This window comes from Astyanax mexicanus, chromosome 4 (genome assembly GCF_023375975.1).
Source record: "Astyanax mexicanus isolate ESR-SI-001 chromosome 4, AstMex3_surface, whole genome shotgun sequence".
Taxonomy (NCBI): domain Eukaryota; kingdom Metazoa; phylum Chordata; class Actinopteri; order Characiformes; family Acestrorhamphidae; genus Astyanax; species Astyanax mexicanus.
In genome coordinates this window covers 15886359-15908289 of record NC_064411.1, presented here as the reverse complement: position 1 = coordinate 15908289, position 21931 = coordinate 15886359, and the positions used below count along the sequence as shown (strand labels likewise).

Below are 21931 nucleotides of genomic sequence, written 5' to 3'. Positions count from 1 at the left end.
AAATAAAAGCAGGTCAATTAACTAAAGAGATTCTAAGTCATCCTAAGTGAGTGATGTTACCCTTTAATCTGAAGCTTTGAGGTTCGAATCACATTGACGATGCTTGATTCATTCTACATTGATCACGACAGATGATGTCCAAAGCTTTTTCCTTTAAACCAATTTATAAAAGTTTCCACACATTAACCAAATACATTAATCCAAATCAATGCTTCACAAACCTGATTTTTTTTTTTAACAACTCCTGATAACAGTTCATTATTTTCCACCACACTGGCTTCAGGCTAACAGTGATATGCGCTCCTGAGTTCAAGATGTGTTTTTTGGAAATGTTGATCCGATGCAGTTGTCTTGTTGGTGCAGGGAATTGTAGTTCAAAATAAAATCACAGCAAAATAATGACCTTTTTACTGTTACAACACATCAACCAACCTCCAACAGGAGTGTAAAACATAAGAGTCTCTTTTGTTTACTAAAGGTTAACACAATTATAACAATTTGTAAGAATTCATATTATTTTATGTAGTTCTTTTTCAATATTTTTTGTAGTCTTTTTAACCTCTTACACAAATGTTTAATTGTGTATTTTTGTCAAGTTGCTCAAAGTGTGATTCTTCTTATTATTATTATTATCAAATTCATGTTTTTGTTATTATTATTATTATCATCATTATTAAAGTATCAGCAAAAGAGCAGCTGGAGACTGTATTCCACAGTAATGGTTTAACTGGGATTTCTTAAAAACAGCGGGGCTAAAGATGTTGTAATTTGCTAATATTTGTGTTTGTTATTACAGTAAAATAGCAAGTTTTCTGTTAAATCAGTAAGCTAATAAATGTTACTTGTGGAATTCCTCTTCTTGCCTGAACTTTTCCTCACTATAATCACTAAATCTTTCATTCTTACATTTAATATTTTACAAGTGGACTTTTATTTTGACGGGAGAGTCACATGACTTACCAGCAACTGTTGTGCTGGAACCGGATGGGCTCCTTGCACTCACGGCTCTGACGCATTTCCGTTTTCAAATAATGCAGCTCGGACGTTTCCGGTTGTATTGTTTACATTCGCCTGTATAGGCAAAACGTACATTTTTTTCTAGCGAGAGGTCAAAATGAGTATCCAGCGTGAAGTTTTCAAGCCGTTTTCAGCACTGTTGTGTTCCTTTTTGCACGGCGTCTGCTAAGTTTTAAGGAAGCTTTAAGCTAATAAATCTAATAAACAGTGGCTAATGAACATTAGTCGGGACCACTTTACCATTTCGCCATATTAAAGGTCTGTAGCAAACATTTCATACCAGACTACCTGGTTAAACCAGAAACGTCAGAAGCTTGGAGACGACTGGCAAAGCATGCAGTGCCACTGCTTTTTAAATGGAATAATTAACGTTACAGCACCCAGGCTCCATGTATTTTGGAGAGGAGATCAGCGTACTTGCCTGAATGATCCACCAGCTAGCATTTTTATTATTATTATTATGATAGCGAGATATTATTATTATTATTGTTGTTATTAATATTATAATAGCTAATTAATATTATTATTATTAATAGTATTAAAATATTATAGCTAGCATTTGTATTCTTATTTTTTACTAATATAGCTAGCGTTTTTATTATTAGTATAGCTTGATATTATTATTATAGCTAGCATTATTATTATTATTATTATAGCTATATATTATTATAAATTGTACTATTTTTATTATTATTATTATTATTATTATTATTATTATTATTGCTAGCATTTTTATTATTATAGCCAGCATTTGTCTAATTATTTTTATAATGATTATTATAGTTTGCGTTATTATTATTACTAGCATTTTATTAGACTTCCATTTGATAACAGGAGAAACTATCAATAACTAGCAAGCTAGTTAGCTATACTAGCTAATGCTGAGCTGTGTGGGCTAACGTAAAATATAAGAAAAAAATCTTCGTAGTGTGTAGGTATGATATAGTTTATAGGCATATAGTTTAAAGCCTTTCTCTAGCTTTCTAGTGGTGGGCTTTACTGGTCTTCTTGACGTTGAGGTTAATTTTTAGAAGCTCTTGTAAACACCAGCTGATAATACTGCCATAACGAGTGTATTGGAAAAGCCAAACAGGAAACGCTGGAGCAGCACTGATGAGAATGCGGAAGTAGTTGTGCAAAGAGCGCATTAAGTAAAGTAAATTAACTAAACTAAACTGAACTAGTGTAACTAAGAAATGTGTAGAGACTGATCACACAAACTTAAAAAGGAATTTCCACAGAACTGATTTATCTCAGGTGTGTGTTAGTGATGTGGGGTAGGGGGGGCAGGAGTGTGAGGTTCCGTTATCCTGTGTATGATCTGTAAAGCCCCCCCCATCCCCAGCTCCGCGACCCCCTACTGCAAACTGCTGAGCAGAGCTAGGAGAAGATCCAGTGCTGGTGGTGTAAATGCTGCACATGCTGAAGGTGCTGAAGGTGGTGTGGGTGTAGGAGTGAATGTAGAACAGCGTGTTGAAAAAAAAGAGAGAGAGAGAGAGAGAGAAACTTCTCCATACCTTCTGAGGTTCAGCTGATCCCGCTCTTCCTCCTCTCCAGCTACAGACCCCGGAAGCTCAGCCTCATCCGGGTTATGTAGAGCCCCGCCCCCTCCCCCGCTATATCACATTATACCCCATCACCGCTAGAGGGAGCCCGCGAGGGAGTCCTCAATGCATGGAGCTGAATGGAGCTAAACAGCTAAAACTCTCATTTAAAACACTGTATAACTACTTCTCTGGAGTTTTCCTTTAATTTTACAAAGTACAACAAAGTATTTCACTAAAATAGGAAAGAAAACATACCTCCATATTTCCATTTTCTAAAACTAATGTTTTGCATTCAGTAGATTTACTAGCATTACTGCTACTGATGCTGGAGTTACACACAGAGCTCATTTAAATGGATTAAAACTGCAGCTTATAAGCTTTAATAATTATCTCTGCGGTGATGCAACTTGTCTCATTTCTTTTATTGTTGAGATTGTGTAAATATGAATGAGAGTTTGTTTAAATGTTTTCTTCTTGATGGTACTTACATAGATGAAAATAGTAATCTACTAAAATAAATAGGAAAACATATTTAAATATAACTGGAACTTACTTGGGTTGTGGGGGCTGCTGCTAAATGGTTGTTAGAATTGGGTTAACTGCACTTACATTAAACTCTAAAATTAAAGCAGCAATTGCAGTTCTGGACAGTATGCAGATCTCATTAGTCTTGATAATGAAAAGGTAGGACATTTTTCATGTTCTTTCTGTTTACAACTCACTCTGAGGAATTCTGAGCACTACAGAGCACTGACTGGTGTGTCACGGGACCGTGTAGGGTACTACAATCAAAAGTGTTGCAGTACTGAATACTACATACTGGGCGGTGTGTAGTATGCAGTACATACTAGTGCAGTATGCAGTATAGTAGTATGCCATTTCGAATACAGCCTAGGACTGAGATAAAGTGAGCTATGGCTAGCTGCTCACTTTCTCTTATTATGGCTAGACACTGAAAGCAGGTTTTACCTCTTTGAAAACTTGAATGATCTTAATTTGTACATCCGAGTATCAATTAAAGACATTTAAGGTATTTTTTCTGAAAGAGAACCGCGTTTAGGTGTTGGCTAGCGTTCATGTTTGGTAATTATAACTAGAAAGCTAGCTAGCAGCCACAAAGTGAGCCTCTGAGATTATCAACGAATAAACGTATAATAATAAAAAACGTATCACCATAAATACATGATATACAAATAAACATATTCCATATTATCATACATCACATAAAACATTACTTATTCCCATACATTATGAAAAGTGACTTTATAATATCGTAATTTATCACCACCATATCCACCACATCTTACCTCAGAAAGAGCTGAATAACTTTCCAGTTGCACAAGCTTCACTTTATTCTGTTCAATGAATCAGTAGGAGTCGAATCACAAGAATAACTAAACCTAACTGTTTTTAAAACTTCACATTTTACAATTTTATATCATAATAAATGTATGGTCAACATTTTCTAAATAAGACTAACCGAGTCTCCTAAATCTGAGTGACTTATAACTTTTGTACATTGTACATTGAGGTTGTTCTGAAGTGATGAATCAACCGAAGCTTCCTGAAGTTGACAGCAGATTGATTCATTTCCAGCAATAACTTTTTTTTTTAATATACAAAAAAAGAACAAAATAAAACAATAAATATAATGCACAAAAATGTGTTTTTATTTTAACAATTTAATTATATAAGTATTTCATTGTTGTACATAGATATGAACATCTGTGTGTGTAGTATGATGTGAGGTAGTGCAATTGGCTTAATAAATAAACACTTTTCCAAGACAAAAACACAAGTGAACAACAGAATGAAAAATATGGAACAAAAAAAGTTCAGATAGCAGAATAGTTTCTTGTTAAGGGTGAACTGAAATGGACTTAGGGTGTAGTGAATCATGATAACAAATACAAACATTTGTTGAATAGCCCACCTCTGTTCTCCCCAGCATTCTGAAATACAGCGCTGTTAGCTAATGCTCCCAATAGACCACAATGCTAGTGATAGGGGCATAGCTTAACCCATACAAAAAAAACACTATTTTTACACCATTAACAACAAACTCAAAGTAGCTCCACACTTCACTGGTAGAATTCCAAGGATGATGACATTTAAAGCAAGGCAGTGAGAACTTTAAAAGCACACAGATAGTTTATTAAAAACACTGTTTATACACACAGTGCCTACAGATTAGTTTATTAAAAACACTGTTTATACACACAGTTCCTACTGATAGTTTATTAAAAACACTGTTTATACACACAGTTCCTACAGATAGTTTATTAAAAACACTGTTTATACACACAGTTCCTACAGATAGTTTATTAAAAACACTGTTTATACACACAGTGCCTACAGATAGTTTATTAAAACACTGTTTATACACACAGTGCCTACAGATAGTTTATTAAAACACTCTTATACACACAGTACCTTCAGATAGTTTATTAAAAACACTGTTTATACACAGTTCCTACAGATAGTTTATTAAAAACACTGTTTATACACACAGTTCCTACAGATAGTTTATTAAAAACACTGTTTATACACACAGTTCCTACAGATAGTTTATTAAAAACACTGTTTATACACACAGTTCCTACAGATAGTTTATTAAAAACACTGTTTATACACACAGTTCCTACAGATAGTTTATTAAAAACACTGTTTATACACACAGTGCCTACAGATTAGTTTATTAAAACACTCTTATACACACAGTACCTTGTCGTAGTTAAGCCAGGAAAGGTCTGAAAATTAATGTCGGGGAAATGCATAACTTTCCAGTTGTTGCTGAAAATATCTCTATAATATTTATGCATTTTTAAGCATTTCTTGTCAGTTGACTTATTGTGGCTTGACTAGCTGAAGGTATTGTGTATATAAACTATCTGTGTATATAAACTATCGCACTGTATTTCGGAATGTTGGGGGAGATCGGAGGTGGGCTATTCAACAAAAGTTTATACTCGTTATTGACTACAAATCAAGTCCATGTATATAACTTCTCCCCTAAACTGAAAAGGAGAAAACAGGGGATGGAAAAACTCTCCACAGCGCCACCTCGTGGTGCTTTCCCTCTTCTTCTAAGATCAGTTCACCAACAGGAACAGGCCCATCTCTAGTGGTTTGCATCCGGGTTGAAATTAGCTATGAAAAACATAGTGTTAAATAATGCTGTGAAAATACACTATAACCATACGGGGGACTAATTTTGTGGTACCACTTTAAAATAAGACTACCTTTATAAAGGGTTTGTAAATGGTTTACAATTAGTTTATTAATGGTTACTAATTAGGATGTAAATGTCTTAAAATCATTAATAGTCAGTTATAACACACACATAGAAAGGGCAACAATGACCTGTTATGAAATAATGAACCCACAGCCATCTATATTGTTGCTCTTTCTATATATGTGTTATAACTGATTATTAATGATTTTAAAGCATTTACAACCTAATTAGTAAGCATTAATAAACTAATTGTAAACCATGTATAAACTCTTTATAAAGTCTTATTTTAAAGTGGTACCAATTTTGTTTTGTGGAAGAATGTATTTAATTTACCCTTAACCATTTTATACACAGTCAAGTCAGAATATTATGACCAGCTCCATACACCATACACCTATGACCATACACTCACTGAGCATCTTTTTAGCTCCGCTGATCATAAAGGACACTCTGTAGTCCTGTATCTGTTTCTCTGTGTACTTTATTATTAAGTTTGCTGGGAAAAGTCAACTTACTGTTCTTCGTAATCTTCTTCTTATTATTATCTTATTCTGCGCTCAAAATTTAATCACTATCTCCTCCTACAGCTTGTGACGTAGAAATACTAAATTTAGCAGTATCGTAGGACCTATACCCGATTAGGTTGCTTGTGCTTTTTAAGCGATATATCGTACGTTTTTCGTAAAAACTTCGTAAACGTGCCCTTTTTTTCCCCATAGGAAAGGAATAGGGGACAACTTTGAACATCCACATAGGTCACAATTTTTGAGATATGAAGACAAAAATCGGACGTTCTTTACGGAAATTTCGACGATTTGACGTTTTCGTACAATTGTCGTATGAAGTTTCCCCATAGGAATGAATGGGGGGGCCTTTCTCTCCCCTGCTCTTCCAGTACTGTGTGTGTTTGGAGGAGCTGCTGTATGGAGCAGATACTGATCAAAAGTTTGGACACCCGGCACCCCAGCCAGGGCTTAGCAACCAGTTAGCAACACCTTAGCAACCACCTGGAAAACATTAGCAACTGCATGGCAACCACTTTAGAAATGATAGCAACTGCCTAGCAATCAAATAGCAACAGTTTAGCAACCACCTGAAACACGTTAGCAACGGCCTAGCAACCACTGAGCAATCATATGGAGTTTGTTAGCAACTGCCTAGCAACCATGTGGAATATGTTAGCAACTGCCTAGCAACCACAATAGAAATGATAGCAACTGCCTATCAACCGATAGCAACAGCTTAGCAACCACCTGGAAAACGTTAGCAACTACCAAGCAACCACTTAGCAACCACTTTAGAAATGATAGCAACCGCCTAGCAACCAGTTAGTAATCAAAAGTTTTTAGATGTCAGCATTTAATCAAACATTTTTAGATTTCAGCATTTAACCAAACGTTTTTGGATTTAAGCATTTAACCAAATATTTTTGGATTTAAGCATTTAACCAAAGGTTTTTAGATTTTAGCATTTCATCTAAAGTTTTAGCATTTAACCAAACATTTTTAGATTTAAGTGTTAAAATCCTCCACATGTGTCTAGGAAGAAAAATATGGAGAACATAACACATGGCTATCCTAAGTCAAAAAGCCAGCAGAGTTTAAGTAAGAAAGAGGAGAACAGGCAGTAAATAGCGGTACAAAAATCTGATTTAATTTTAGCTTCCCACCACTCATTTGCACATACAACAAACCATTATTTACATATGCTGTATAAAACAACAAAGAAAGTACCACTCTGGGAAATGTAAACTATGGACGGTGCTACAGAAAAGAACACAACAAAACATAACCATATTAAACTACCTAAAGCCAAATTAAGTACAAAAAGAATATAAAGAAAAGATACTCCCTAACTAATAACCTAAATACAAGGGGTAGCACCCGCCCTCTTACCTAGGGACCGATACAAACAACTCCTACATGATGTAAAAATGTACAGGTGCACCTATTTTACCTGTTAGCATACCCAAGGTGGTACAGCCAAACCAGTGAGTTGTCTTTTAGCCAAAAAGAGGGATTAAGTTAACCACATCAGAGAAGTAATACAATAAAATTAGGCTACAAGAGCGCATTGGCCTTAAAGCATACCCCATGGTTCTCTCTCTCTGTCGGCCATCTTGGTTCAGGTCCTTTTGTAGTCTCCACCCACAACTCTCTCCCATGGCTCACCTGAGAGAGGGAGCTAGAGATAGAGAGAGAGAGATACTGCACGTAAGCATTTAACCAAAAGTTTTTGAATTTTACCATTTAACCAAAAGTTTTTGGACTACTTCTCAGCCAAAGTATTTGTATTCCACAATTTAGCCAAGGTTTTGGGCTTTAGAATTCAACCAAATTTGCTCCATTGCTTCATCAGTAAAAAATATTTTAATTCCAATTTAGTCAAATAAACATTTTTACTGATTATAATTTTGCATAAAGGGGATTGGAAAAAGAACAGATAAAGGTAATATATAAGATGTAAACAATATAGGTAAGATTGTGATATCAAGACTTACATATTCTTATGTATTCTTAAGTATTATAAAAATGAAATAGAAATTATGAATTTCAAGATAAAGCGCCACCTACTGTACCCAGCCAGAGAGCATAGACAACTGTACTTTTAAATACTGTGCATAGTATTTTGATTGTCAGTTGCAGCCATAATTATTCTGATCAGCTCAGATATTTTGTTTTGATGCAGGAATACGAAGCCTTTTTTGTGTTGCTGCTCTCAGTTCTCTGTGTAGCCATGTGTTGGGGTTGTTGCTTTGTCTTGAGCCACATAGGTTAGGAGATGATAAGGAGATTCTGAGACTTCTGGTGGACTTTGGTAGTTCACTGGTGCTTGGCAGGGTTCTCCGTGCAGCCCCTCGACTGTCCATTGTGGCTGTTGGGGTGTTGTTGTCCCTCAAACAGAGATACAGACAAAAATGGTTCATTTGTGATTAAAAGTAATTCCATAAATGTTGTTCTAAGACACTATAGGGTGGGCTTTAATTCATATTAGCCCCCCCCCCCCCAAAAAAATATCAAACCCACTCCAACGGCCTTGATAGCAACAACCGCGACGTCCACCACTTGCCAGCCCTCTGCCTGGGAAACCAGGAGTTTGGTGATACATTTCACTCAGATGGGAGACTCCTTTTTGTAGGGCGTCGTCGGCCGTGAAAACATTCTGTGTAAAGAAAAGAGCACAAACATACAAAATAACATGTTTATACTGTTTAATTCATTATGTTTCACTTAATTTATTGTATTACCCATGATTAAACGGTTCATATTCTAATATTTTATCAAACTATATATTATTAAACTGTTTTTGGACTAAGTGGGGCTATTTTGCTGTTATTGTTCTGTTGTGTAACGCTTAGCACTGATTAAATATTACATAATAAAAATATATATGAAAATAATTAAAATAGATATTTTCTTACTTAGCAGCACTTGTGTCCCCATTTTAAAGTGTCTGGGTGGAAACAACACCACGCATCTCTACCAAGCAATTAAAAAAGATATATTTTTATTTATTTTCATATTATTTAAATAGTACCAAGCGATACATATACAGAACAATAACAGCACAATAGCCCCACAAAACCCAAAACAGTTTAATATTATGGTTTATTCTCCCAACCAATCAACAAATAAAATATTTGCATATGAACAGTTGAATCATGGGTAATACAATAAATTAGGTGAAACATAACAAATATTTTATATTTAGTCCGTTGTGCTCTTTTGTTTGCAGAGAATGTTTTCACAGTCGACGACTCTCTACTAAAAGGAGTCTCCCATCCGGGTGAAATGCATCACCAAACTCCTGGTGCCCCGGGCAGAGGACCAACAGTTGGTGGACGGTGCGGTTTTTGGGATGTCAATCAGACACATTCCTAAGTGATTACTTATTGGATAGAAAATGCTGTGTGGTAATCTGAAATTCTGTGCTGAGTATTTGTTTATAAACAGTCTGACACTCTTCTGAGGTAGAAATCAGACAAAGAATAAATCTGCTCTGGGAAGTCATTGATTCTGACCCACCTGAAGATGAAGGCAGGGGAGAAAAAATAAAAAAATTCCCGCACCGACCGCGCTGTCTGCGTCCTTAATAAAAACTTTTAAGAACCAGGGAATGGCGAATAGTTTTATACAGTGCATGTGATAATGTGGTTTACAAATCAGACATTAAAGATAATGAACGTCTAGCATAAACTATTATTTATATCGTCTCATTGCTGTGTGCATCTGTAACAAAACATTTATAGGAACTATTAAAATAAAGAAATAGATTTGTGAGCCTGTACATACATAAGTGTAAATCATCCATTACAGTGTTGGACGAAGTTTATATCACACTATCGTTTGTTTTGTTACAAACAGTATAAAAGCTACTGCCTGTGGCTAAATGGTGGAATGCCAATACTTTTGGCTGATTGAGCTGTGTTCTAAAACTTTTGGTTAAATGCTAATATCCAAATACCATTGAATAAATGGTGGTGCAGCACAGATATGCCTCTTTATGGTTTAGTATATCTTCAGCCCAGCAGTGTAAACTCTTAAAAGCAGAAACAGTTATGATCATAAACCACAAGCACATGTCTTTCTGAAAAATGCCAATTATAAAAAAATACTTTCATAAGGTTTAAAAGGGCTGATAAAAACCTTTAGAAAAACACTGCAAAACACCACAAAACCAGCAGAAAAATATAAAAACCATAGAATATTTGTTTTAGCAGGAAAGGATAGTAAGCTTAATTGAATGTGTTTAAATTCAAAAGACAGGTATAAAAACAATTAAACACATTTTATTTTGAATTAGTTTAAACACAACACACACAATCAAAAATCAAAAGCACAAACACATACAACCTCACCCCCCCAAAAAACCCTAACAGAACATGCTAAGAAATATTACAATCTGAACACAAAAACTTGTCAAATTACCACATTATGGTTCATTAAAAAGTGGGCTTTCAATGTTTAAAATGACCTCCCCTTCCCTCACAACTTTTAACGTCACCACTCCACACAGTGGCGGGAACGCTGAACTCCTCCATGGTGTCACTGAGGAGAACAGTCTCATCGCCTTTTGTGGAGATGACCACGATCTCCATCTCCACTGTGATCTTCAGTGACTCTGGTTCCTGTAACACAGAACATGGTGATAGGAGTAAGTTTTAACAGTCTACATTCTTTTCTGGTACAACAGCACAACAATAAAGTGTTAAACTACGGCACTGTAGTTATTAGTAGTGATGGGTCAGACTCTTAGCCGGCTCTTTGAAATAAACGACAAGCGCTGACTTCAGAGAGTGAGCCAATATATATATATATATATAAATGTATAGATTAAAGTTTTATGATGATACATATAAACCACAATAGAAGACAGCATAAAAATATACATTAAGGAAGAAAACTAATGATAGAAATAGAGAAATACTAACAAGAGGCAACAGTGAAAGCTCCTCATAAACTCTTACAGTTTTTAGACATTTCTTATTATTAGCTCTCTAAAGGTTTTCAAAAGTGGAATAAACTCCAGTAAGAAGATATCAAATCAAGTATTTACAATGATGATAGTAGTATTTACTCAATAAAATAGTAATATTAATAATATACTTAAAATCAAGATCAGTGTATGAAAAAAAAACATATATATCACCAAGGTTCATATTTACAGAGATTTTAGTTTTCTTTAAAAAGAAAGAAGAAAAGTCTTGCCAGAATTAAGATACAATGGAACATAAAAAAAGATGATTCACGTTCTGATTGACAAAAAGAGCATTCAACATTGAAGTGCTTGATCTACCCACACCTTACACATGTGACCTCACATAAACTGTGTTTTGTAGCAACATCAGCTCCCTCTTCCACAACAGGGCAGATCATAACAGAAACCAATCAAACCCTCAAACATGAGCTCCTTTTTATGTCAATCTTTGCTAAAGTTTTCAAAAAACATCACCTGGATGCTTGTTTTTTTTTATTTGCACAATTTTTTTTTTTTGTTTTTGAGTGACACTTTGTTGATGGTGTTCAGCGCTGTTTATTTCACTGTATAGAGTTGCACATTTGAAAATAGTATACACATTTACATTGGACCTGTTTGTTTACTTGAGATGGGCCTTTGTTTTTTGCATTTCATTATTTATTTTTTATAAAAATAAAGCCATATAAATAATATATATTTTATATAATGTATGTTTCAACACTAGTAATTCGTTTTACACATAATTTGGTAATAAATTTAATTGAAAACAACATGGCGGAAACCGCGCTCCTCTTGAAACTTTTGCTGCTGTCCTGAGACATGGGTCTCTGCAGCTCGGAGTAGTGGGCATGTTGAAAGGTGGTCGTCTATTGGTCTATTGGAGCTGACGTTTCAGCGTGGCCGCCATTTTGGATTGAGTAACCCTGCACCCCCCAGTGGATTTATTTACACTGTGGAAAGAGTTTATTAAACCTATAATATTCACAACTCTACCAGTTTTTACCCGATTTACACACGGTTTGATTTGTTACAAACAGCTGAGATGTAGTAATAATTAATTGTAAAATAAATAAGATTTGTTAAAGAGTTTATTTGTTTATAGAATTATAAAAACTTTTTTTCAGCTTTTATAATATGAGTCCAGCAAGCATTCTCATTCTACTACAAAATATTAGACTATTTGGGCCAGATTATATCTGGTTCTGTGTAGAAATATAAGACAAAGACCTCTGGTTGCTTGAGTCACTTAAAACAACCCAACAAATAGCACTTACCAAATTTTACCCAAAGGTCAGAACTATTGTTAAAGTAGAAATTGTGACATTTCTTTTCAACACTTTCTTCAATACAAATATCCATTAGAACTAAGAAATCTTCAGGATTCTTTCAATATGTAAGAGTGTTTTACACCAAGAAACCCTATGTTAACAAGTGATTCTTAATATGCTTAGTTATATTGGTATATAATATAATAAAATCATGTAGTCCATATTTAATTTAAAATTGAATAATAAACTTTGATTGCTGAAAATTAACTGAATAAGGTGAGCTTTCACTTAATTGACCAATAGTACCATTTTGACCACCCACCAGAGAAGCACTTACTCCTTGTATTAAATAATCAGTGCTTCACTTTGTGATGGTCATCATGAATATTCAAACAATTTTGTAATGACAAAATTTACCATGCAAGTTAACACTGTTCAAAAAATTTACATAAAATTGAAACAACCTTTTTAACACTGTGTATGTAATAGAAGTTGTACCAGATGGACCTGATCCTCACTGTTGATGGTAAACTTCAAGTAATGCCCCAACAACCCCAAGCACTTACATTTCAATTTAGGTAAGATGGCTACAGTTAGAGTGACACTCAGAGATAGAAGAGATAGAAATGTGCACCAGTTTATTAGCAAAATGTATTTCGCTGTTAGAGTCACTTCAAACTACCCCAACAAATACCACATACTAATTACTATTGTATAATATACATTTTTAAATGAAATGAATGGAAAGAGTCAAATGAGGACAAAAGATCAATACAAATCTCATGCATTTTACAAGGAACCAAATGAGGCTGATAAAGTATTTGCACAGCTGTCCATTCTTCTAAAATTAGGTGTTTTTCACTGAAGCTTATCATGCTTTTAATAGAATAAAGTTCCTGCTATGCAGAGAAGGCTTTCTACTGGATTTTGGAGCATTGCTGTAGGGATTTAGTTTATTTATTATTATTATTATTTATTAGGGATGTAGTTTATTCAGCACCAAGAGAATTAGTGAGGCCATGTATTGGATGAAGAACAATCACTCCAGAGAATACAGTTCAACTGCTCCACAGACCAGTACTGGAGGGAGAATTACACCTGCCTTTCATTACACATAGACTACTACAGTCATGCATCATTTTGTAGTCCTAGTATGGTCATATTTGTGCACAGAGTTTTCAGCAAAATGTGTTTTGTTGTTACAGTCTATTCAAATTACCCCAACAAATTGCACTTACTAATTACTATGGAAATGTCAGTGCCGTTCTTAGAGCACCAATTGTGACATTGATTCTGGTAGAAATTTCTTTTTTAATCTAAATTTCATTTAAAATATTATGGTTACATTTTCTTTGCATTTACCTTCTTGATGTCCTGCAGATTCTTGAAAAGGAGATCGTTCTGCAGCAGATCTTGTTTGTTGCTCTGAAGTCTTTCTATTTATGTATTCTGAAAGCTTTCCATAAATTGAGATCATTCACAGCTCCTCCCTGTAAAATCACTCTCTGACATCACAATGGACCATCCTGATTTCTGTATAGAAGGGTACTTCACACTTGATATTCATAGGCAAACGTAAGTTTTAAAACTAAATATAGCTGCAAGCAGCAATAAGCAGGTTCAAGCACCAACAGGCACGATGGTGCCTAATAGAGCATAGGATGATGATGTGTAAGAAAGTCTAATACAATTGGAGACACTCTGTCACATTTAGAGATTCTTAAATGTCTTTCACCTGTTATCAATGTTGAGCAGAGGCTGTTAAGCATGATCAGTGCCTAAATTCACAGGCACAATTATTGCTATTATTTATTTAAATTTGTATATTTGAATATTCATCAAGTGAGTTAAAATTAGACAAAAGATCTGCTGCAGTATGATCTGCTTCTGTTAAAATCTGCAGGACATCAAAAAGGTAAATGCAACAAAAATGTAAATGAAATTTAGATAAAAAAAGGTCTACTGGAATCAATGTCACAATAGGTACTCAAATAACAACACTGACCTTTCCATAGTAATTATTAGTAAGTGCTATTTGTTGGAATTATAGAGGAGCAAGGAGCAATCAGAGAATCTCTATAGAGGAAAAAGCTCACTTCAGAATCTGCTCTGAATCTCAAGCCACTCGACAGTCTTAAATGTATAAAAACATTTTTTTTTATTCTAAAAAGTATAAAACATTAATAATGTAAAAAAAAGACAACATAAAAATAAATGTTTGATACTTTATAGATTTTTTTTTACACATTTCTCCAAAACAGAACAAATATAACTGTTTCATTATGCAGATATAATTGTTAAAGCTTATAAACTGCAGTTTTAATCATTTTAAATTAGCTCTGTATGTAACTCCAGCATCAGTAGCAGTAATGCTATTAAATCTACTGAATAAAAACATTAGTTGTAGAAAATGGAAATATAGGGGTATTTTTTCTTTCCTATTTTAGTGAAATACTTTGTTCTACTTTGTAAAATTAAAGGAAAACTCCAGAGAAGTAGTTATACAGTGTTTTAAATGAGAGTTTTAGCTGTTTAGCTCCATTCAGCTCCATGCATTGAGGACCCCCTCGCGGGCTCCCTCTAGCGGTGATGGGGTATAATGTGATATAGCAGGGGAGAGGGCGGGGCTCTACATAACCCGGATGAGGCTGAGCTTCCGGGGTCTGTAGCTGGAGCGCCGGAGGAAGAGCAGGATCAGCTGAACTACAGAAGGTATGAAGAAGTTTCTCTCTCTCTCTCTCAGTAAAAAGGTCATTATTTTGCTGTGATTCTATTTTGAACTACAATTCTCTGCACCAGCAAGAGAACTGCGTGTTTTTATTAATTGTCCCTCCGCACCCCCCGTGCAGCGCTGGAGGTAAACAGAGCTGAGGAGCTCCGTGAAAAAGTGCTGTTTTAAGCAAATATAAGTATTTTTGAGAAAAAATACTGGCAAAATGAGCTCTTATATCAGTTCTAGTCACTCTTCTGTGCATTTTTAGCGGGTATTGAAGCATATTTTACCTAATAATTAATTATTTCTGCCCCGGTCGGGTTATCAGCTCTGAGTTTCAGCCGTTTCAGCGCCAAAGCACTACATGTGACTGAGCCTGAAAATGTGTGTTCATGTGCTGTATTTTCTTTTGTTTCATATTTTATAGATATATGTGCAGTTTCAGATACTTAATAATCGTCTGGGATTATTTTTTTTTGTGTATGTAAAGGTATGTTGTGGTTCTGTTTATTTAATTAATGTAAATTTTCTGTTCTGGAGCAAATATCTTCAGCTCTTACCACGTTTAACCACGAACGATCTAGAAAAAAGGGCTGAAGAGGGATGTTTACTAACAAGAGCAGTTTTGTTAAAAGGATACAGCAACTGTACAGAGGGGTACATCACTAATATCGAATAAGTGTTAAGGTTTTATCCAACATTAGATAACCTCGCTAATGCTAGCTAGCTGGGGCTAGCTCGACTCTCCAAGCCCGGTGAACAGTGCTGCTAATGCTGCAGGTTAGCTAGTTTTAACTTATAAATTAATTATAGGTTAGGTATTTAAATTAAAACTAGGTTAGAAAGTTATAATGTATAGAATAAAGCTAGGTTATCTAATTATAATAAATTATAAAATAATAATAATTTTATCTTTTAAAATTAAAGCTAGGTTAGCTAGTTATAACTTATAAATTAAAGCTAGGTTAGCTAGTTATTAATTGTCAATAAAGCTGCTAATGCTTTAGAATTTTTTTTAAAGAACTAAGGTTTCCAGAATATTATATTTATATAGTTACATAATGTTCACCAGGCTTTTTAGAGTCGGGTTAGCAGCACTGGTCACCGGGCTTGGAAAGTCGGGCTAGCCCCAGCTAGCTAGCATTAGCGAGCTAAGCTAATGATGGCTAAAACCTTAACACTCGATATTAGTGATGTACTCCTCTATACAGTTGCTGTATTCTTTTAACAAAACTGTTTTTGTTAATAAACATCCCTCTTCAGCCCTTTTTTATAGATTGTTCGTGGTTAAATGTGGTAAGAGCTGAAGATATGTGCTCCACACCATTGTTGAGTGTGGACTTACTTCTACCTCCTCCCATCACAGGCTCACTTTCAATTAGAAATGGCAGCCGCGTGAAAAGAGCCTATAGGCCTTTTTAGTTGTGTCATTTTGAAGTCGGTGACATGTTGTTTATTTCCATATTTGGGGTTCCATATCTGAACTGTTTTTGTAAATGGCAAAACCGAAAAGGCTTTTTAAAAACTCGTCTCTATCAAATTCTGTGCTAAATACATACGTTTTATTCTGTGTGCATTTTACTCCTGAACATCACTGGATTCTCTGAATTACGAGATTGTTTAAGTGTCGTAATTAGAATAATGCTAGCGTTTAGCTAATGCTACAGCGCACTGAACTGACCTCACAGCACAGCAGTACAGAATGTAAGAAGACTATCAGAGATATGACACTGGCTGTAGAGCTCCGGTCAGATCACAATTTGGAGTATTCTTCTTCTTCACAGAGGCTTTTTACTCACAGTGATTTTACACACAGGCTTTTTACTCACAGGCTTTTTAGCTACATTTCCACGACAACTAATAAGAAATGATGATATTTAAGGTGAAATAGAAAATTCAGGGAAAATGTTAATTCATAAGCTAGAGTGAGCTAATGTAAAATGACTAAAAACAAGATACATTTGTGTATCTTGACTAAAAGCAAGATACACAAGATACATGTTGTTCAGATAGCTGGTTTACAGGCTTTAGTAACATTTAGTTAGAGTTGATGAAATTGTGGGTAACGTTAGCTTCTGTAAAACTGCCACTGGTCTTGGAGCTGCTGCTCTGAATCTGCCGGTGTAGAGCTTATGCTGCTCTCTGGCTCTGCAGGTGAAGTTCGGCTTCGACCCGATGCTGTGATACACCATTGTGTCCGCTATACTGATTTAGTAAACGATTCAGTTAAGCCATTGATGTGGAACTGCATTTTTCTGGGTAAAAAGCACAGTTACATTTACATTTCTAACCAAATATTAATTTGTGTTTTTTATATTTAAAGAATTTTGATCTACATTTCCAAAAAACACACGTCTTGAACTTGAAGCATTGATTTGGATTACTGTCTGTTTATTATGTATGAAATCTTATAATTTAGTGTAAAGGAAAAAGCTTCGGAAATCATTGGTCACGTGATCAACGTAGAACGAATCAAGCATCGGCAATGTGATCTGAACCAATGTGTTTCGTTTTTTCGGCACACGCCTCAAAGCTTCAGATTAAAGGATAACATCACTCACTTAGAATGAGATGAAAGTACAAAAGCTTTTATGGTAATATGAAGATTCCCAGTAGTTTTGGCTGTATAGTGTAACTGATTCAGGCAGTTCTCTTCAGTTTATTGGCCTGATTTTATTTGAATTAAATGTAATTATTTTAATTTAACTGCATTTTTTGTGTGTTTTCCAGAAATGAAAATATTCTCCTGAAATTAATCACCAACAACCAAGATATTTATCAAAGATCAATGTTAAACTGCTGAAAGAGATGAAGCACAAGCCATCCTGAAGAATCTCCAGAACACGCAGAAATTGTTTGATACATTTAACAGACAAATAAAGCCAAGTCCCGACATGGAGAAACATCAGCACTCTGTCAAGAGTTTTACTAAACAGAGTGATCTCAAAAAACACCGGCGCATTCACACAGGAGAGAAACCGTATCACTGCTCAGACTGTGGAAAGAGTTTTACTCAACAGAGTGATCTCAAAAAACATCAGCGCATTCACACAGGAGAGAAACCGTATCACTGCTCAGACTGTGGGAAGAGTTTTAATCAACAGATTCATCTCAAAATACACCAGCGCATTCACACAGGAGAGAAACCGTATCACTGCTCAGACTGTGGGATGAGTTTTAGTAGACTAGGGAATCTAAAACTGCACCAGCGCATTCACACAGGAGAGAAACCGTATTACTGCTCAGAATGTGGGAAGAGTTTTAGTAGACTAGGGAATCTAAAACTGCATCAGCGCATTCACACAGGAGAGAAACCTTATCACTGCTCAGACTGTGGAAAGAGTTTTAATCAACAAAGTACTCTCCAAATACACCAGCGCATTCACACAGGAGAGAAACCACATCACTGCTCAGACTGTGGAAAGAGTTTTAATCAACAAAGTACTCTCCAAATACACCAGCGCATTCACACAGGAGAGAAACCGTATTACTGCTCAGACTGTGGGAGGAATTTTAATTATCAGAGTAATCTCAAAATACACCAGCGCATTCACACAGGAGAGAAACCGTATCACTGCTCAGACTGTGGGAAGAGTTTTACTGAACAGAGTAATCTCAAAAAACACCAGCGCATTCACACAGGAGAGAAACCGTATCACTGCTCAGACTGTGGGAAGAGTTTTAATCATCACAGTCATCTCAAAAAACACCAGCGCATACACACAGGAGAGAAACCGTATCACTGCTCAGACTGTGGGAAGAGTTTTAATCAACAGATTCATCTCAAAATACACCAGCGCATTCACACAGGAGAGAAACCGTATCACTGCTCAGACTGTGGGAAGAGTTTTACTGAACAGGGTACTCTCAAAAAACACCAGCGCATTCACACAGGAGAGAAACCGTATCACTGCTCAGACTGTGGGAAGAGATTTACTAAACAGAGTACTCTGAAAAAACACCAGCGCATTCACACAGGAGAGAAACCATATTACTGCTCAGACTGTGGGAAGAGTTATACTCGACAGAGTGATCTCAAAATACACCAGCGTATTCACACAAGAGAGAAAACTATCCCAAATTTGTTCCACGGCAATTAAAAGTGCAAACACCTTATCCTACACAAATGTTTCACTTTGTCACTTGGGACACGTTCCACCAGAAACAAACATGAACTGAATTTAACAATGGATTTTACAGTTTCAGCAAAATGAATCTTATCCAGGGATGATGTTTATTGAATTCCATGTTGTGTTTTCTTGTATGTTTGATATTGCAGGACATTCTTCGTGAGACAGAGCTCAGTTTTTAGGGTAGTTACGGTAGGAGTTCAGTTCTGAAGAAGGGAAGGTTTTTGAGTTTGAGCAAGGGCACTGCCAGTGCTTGCACCAGATGGTAGATTAGCATAACTTAGTCTTTAAAATTTAGATGCCATAGTTGTTAGGAGTAGATTAGGATTTTGGATAAAACCTTCAGTGCTTATGCTTAGAAGGTTTTGAAAGAATTTAATCACTTTTCTAGCTTATGCATATTTTATTATTTCCATTAATTTCTAGTATCTGTTTTTAGTCTGTGGAAGCCATCCTCAGTTCCCCAAGCTTAGCATAGCTTAGCTTAATGCAATTAACTGCCATATGAAAGGATAAGGGGATAACACCCCCTGAGCCACTCCAGAGAGAGTGTGCTCCCAAAAGTGTGACCCAGAGCCACAGAGAGACGACACTGTGCCGGGTACTGCCGTGTGGAGCATCCAGACCCCGCAGAGAGCCCAACAAAATATTTTCCAGAGGTTAAATAAAACGCTCCAGACGTAGTTCCCATACTGAAATCAACCCCCTCCAGGCCTGTGTAGCACAGTAAGGTAACTAGCTTATTTATTCCCCCTGCTGTTGTTCTTGTTTGTCTATGGTTCAGTCTGATTAAAAATATGTTAGCATAGAGGGATATAGATGGATATTTGGTTGTTGTATTACTCAAGTTTTATACTCTTTTTTTTTTTTTTTTTTTTTCTTATTAGATATATCTTGCTTAAGATTTTTTAATCTCCAAAGTTACTAAGAATATCCAGTTAATTTAGTTAATTGATTGTTTTTATCCAGTACCAACTATTATCTTTGTATTGCTTCACCTCTATATGTACTCATCTGTGTTTCATAAAAAACGCTTTAAGATCGCAAGATCTGCAATCTCAGTGTGTTTTTTCACGATATGGTTGATAACCTTTCTGTGACCTGGAACCTATCCATCCTGAGACTGACTTATGTTATTATTTGGTAAATACTAACTGCCACCCAAAGGAGAAATCCGGTGTGAAATGGACGTTTTTCCACCTCCATTCACCCCCAGGAGTTGTAGTTGTCTGTAAAAGTTTTGTGAGAGCTTTGAAAATGCCCAAACAAATTGGTAGGTTAGGGTTCAGATTGCAAAACGAACTAACGAAACGAAAATTCCAGATGTTGTTGGAAACATCTCTAATATTCTTGCATTTTTAGTGACAATTTTGAAATCTGTCCCCCTAACTTAAGTGTAATGTGTCCTTTTTAATAAACTATCTGTGCATTTTCATAGCTCTCAGTGCCTCAGTTAAAATTTTAGGGCTCTCAGAATTCTACTAATGAAGTGTGGCACTACTCTGAGCTTGTTAAAGGTTTAAAATTAGCCATTTCTTTGCATGAGTAATGCTATGGTCCATATCATATTGCTAGTTTTGTAAGTCTGCTGGGAACATTGGATAAAAGCACTGTATTTGGAAATACTGGGGAAGAATTGAGGTGGGTTATTCAACTATTCATACTCGTCATGTTTCAATGCAAGTCAGTTTCACAACAGATTTCTCCTTTACCTGAAGCATTTAAACCATCTGAGCTTCACAGTCACCTAAGTTGTGGTGTAAGTGGGTCCTGTTAGTGGTAACACCAATAATAGCTATAATCATTATTATTATTGTGATCATTATCATCATTACTCTATTTGCTGCACAAAGGGATAATTGCATTCATTAGGGCCTGATTAATTCAGGAGAGAGAGGTTTTTAAAAGTATAGGAAAACCACAATCATTATTGACATGATGAATTACAATTTCCTTGATAGATATGAGGTGATTTTAATTTTGTTAAATCGCAAAAGTGGACAAAAAACATTTTAGTTTGATTTCTAAGGGATTAAATGTAATAGAATTTATTTGGTGGTAATTTTTAATACAAAATGTTTAATACAAAATGTTACAACCCTAAACGTTTGAGTTAGTGCGCCGCCATGTTGCCCGTGCAGCACTAGTGACGTCACTAGGTTGGTTGGTTGAAGAGCCCAAGTACATAGCTTTGAGTCACGGTTAAGGAAAATAAATTGTCGTTTATCGAGATTATGGATGAAGACGAAGCTGAAAGGGGTTTTGATCTGTTTCCTAGAAACCCAATGGTTTATGCGTTCGAGCCGGTGAGGAGACGAAACAGATTATTGGTACAAACTCCGTTTTATACAGAAGAGCAGCCAGCGGTTCCTGTACAGGTGGAGAGGGTCGGTAACACTAACTTTACCTGGTGCAGATGCGGTCACTGCACTGCCGTGCCGACTGAAACCGAGTGTATTTGCTGTCAGGAGGCTAACGTGGACCATTTGCTCAGAGATCTTCCCTGCAGAACCCTGAGCAGAACTTTTCAGATGCTTGTCTGA

At 35.7% G+C, this 21931-nt stretch overlaps 5 protein-coding genes across 15 annotated transcripts in view; 2 read left to right on the top strand and 3 right to left on the bottom strand.

Annotated features, from left to right (window-relative positions):
• Positions 1-13956, bottom strand: part of LOC125801495 (zinc finger protein 239-like) — a 111801-nt gene extending 97845 nt beyond the window's left edge. The window contains exon 1 of the mRNA XM_049478279.1: positions 13908-13956. The gene's annotated coding sequence lies outside the window, so the exon portion shown is untranslated. The remainder of the gene's footprint in view (positions 1-13907) is intronic.
• Positions 1-21931, bottom strand: part of LOC125801308 (zinc finger protein 154-like) — a 224299-nt gene that overhangs the window by 1752 nt on the left and 200616 nt on the right. The window contains exon 1 of one of the 2 annotated variants that reach the window (XM_049477822.1): positions 2535-2591. The exons of the other annotated variant lie outside the window; for it this stretch is intronic. The gene's annotated coding sequence lies outside the window, so the exon portion shown is untranslated. Of the gene's footprint in view, positions 1-2534; positions 2592-21931 lie in introns of those variants that run through there. 2 annotated transcript variants of the gene reach the window in all.
• Positions 1-21931, bottom strand: part of LOC125801338 (zinc finger protein 239-like) — a 241569-nt gene that overhangs the window by 104142 nt on the left and 115496 nt on the right. The window lies entirely within an intron of this gene.
• The window catches only part of LOC125801230 (zinc finger protein 239-like), a 270259-nt gene that overhangs the window by 176958 nt on the left and 71370 nt on the right, over positions 1-21931 (top strand). For 2 of the 5 annotated variants that reach the window (XM_049477619.1, XM_049477621.1), the window contains exon 2: positions 17989-20435. In XM_049477619.1, coding sequence (XP_049333576.1) covers positions 18153-19358 — 1206 coding nt within the window. In that variant the 5' untranslated portion in view covers positions 17989-18152 and the 3' untranslated portion in view covers positions 19359-20435. Of the gene's footprint in view, positions 1-15182; positions 15258-17988; positions 20436-21931 lie in introns of those variants that run through there. The other 3 variants (XM_049477622.1, XM_049477620.1, XR_007438652.1) reach the window with 3 other exon arrangements.
• LOC111188839 (NLR family CARD domain-containing protein 3-like) overlaps positions 1-21931 on the top strand; it is a 453074-nt gene that overhangs the window by 394926 nt on the left and 36217 nt on the right. The gene's annotated exons all lie outside the window — the stretch shown is intronic.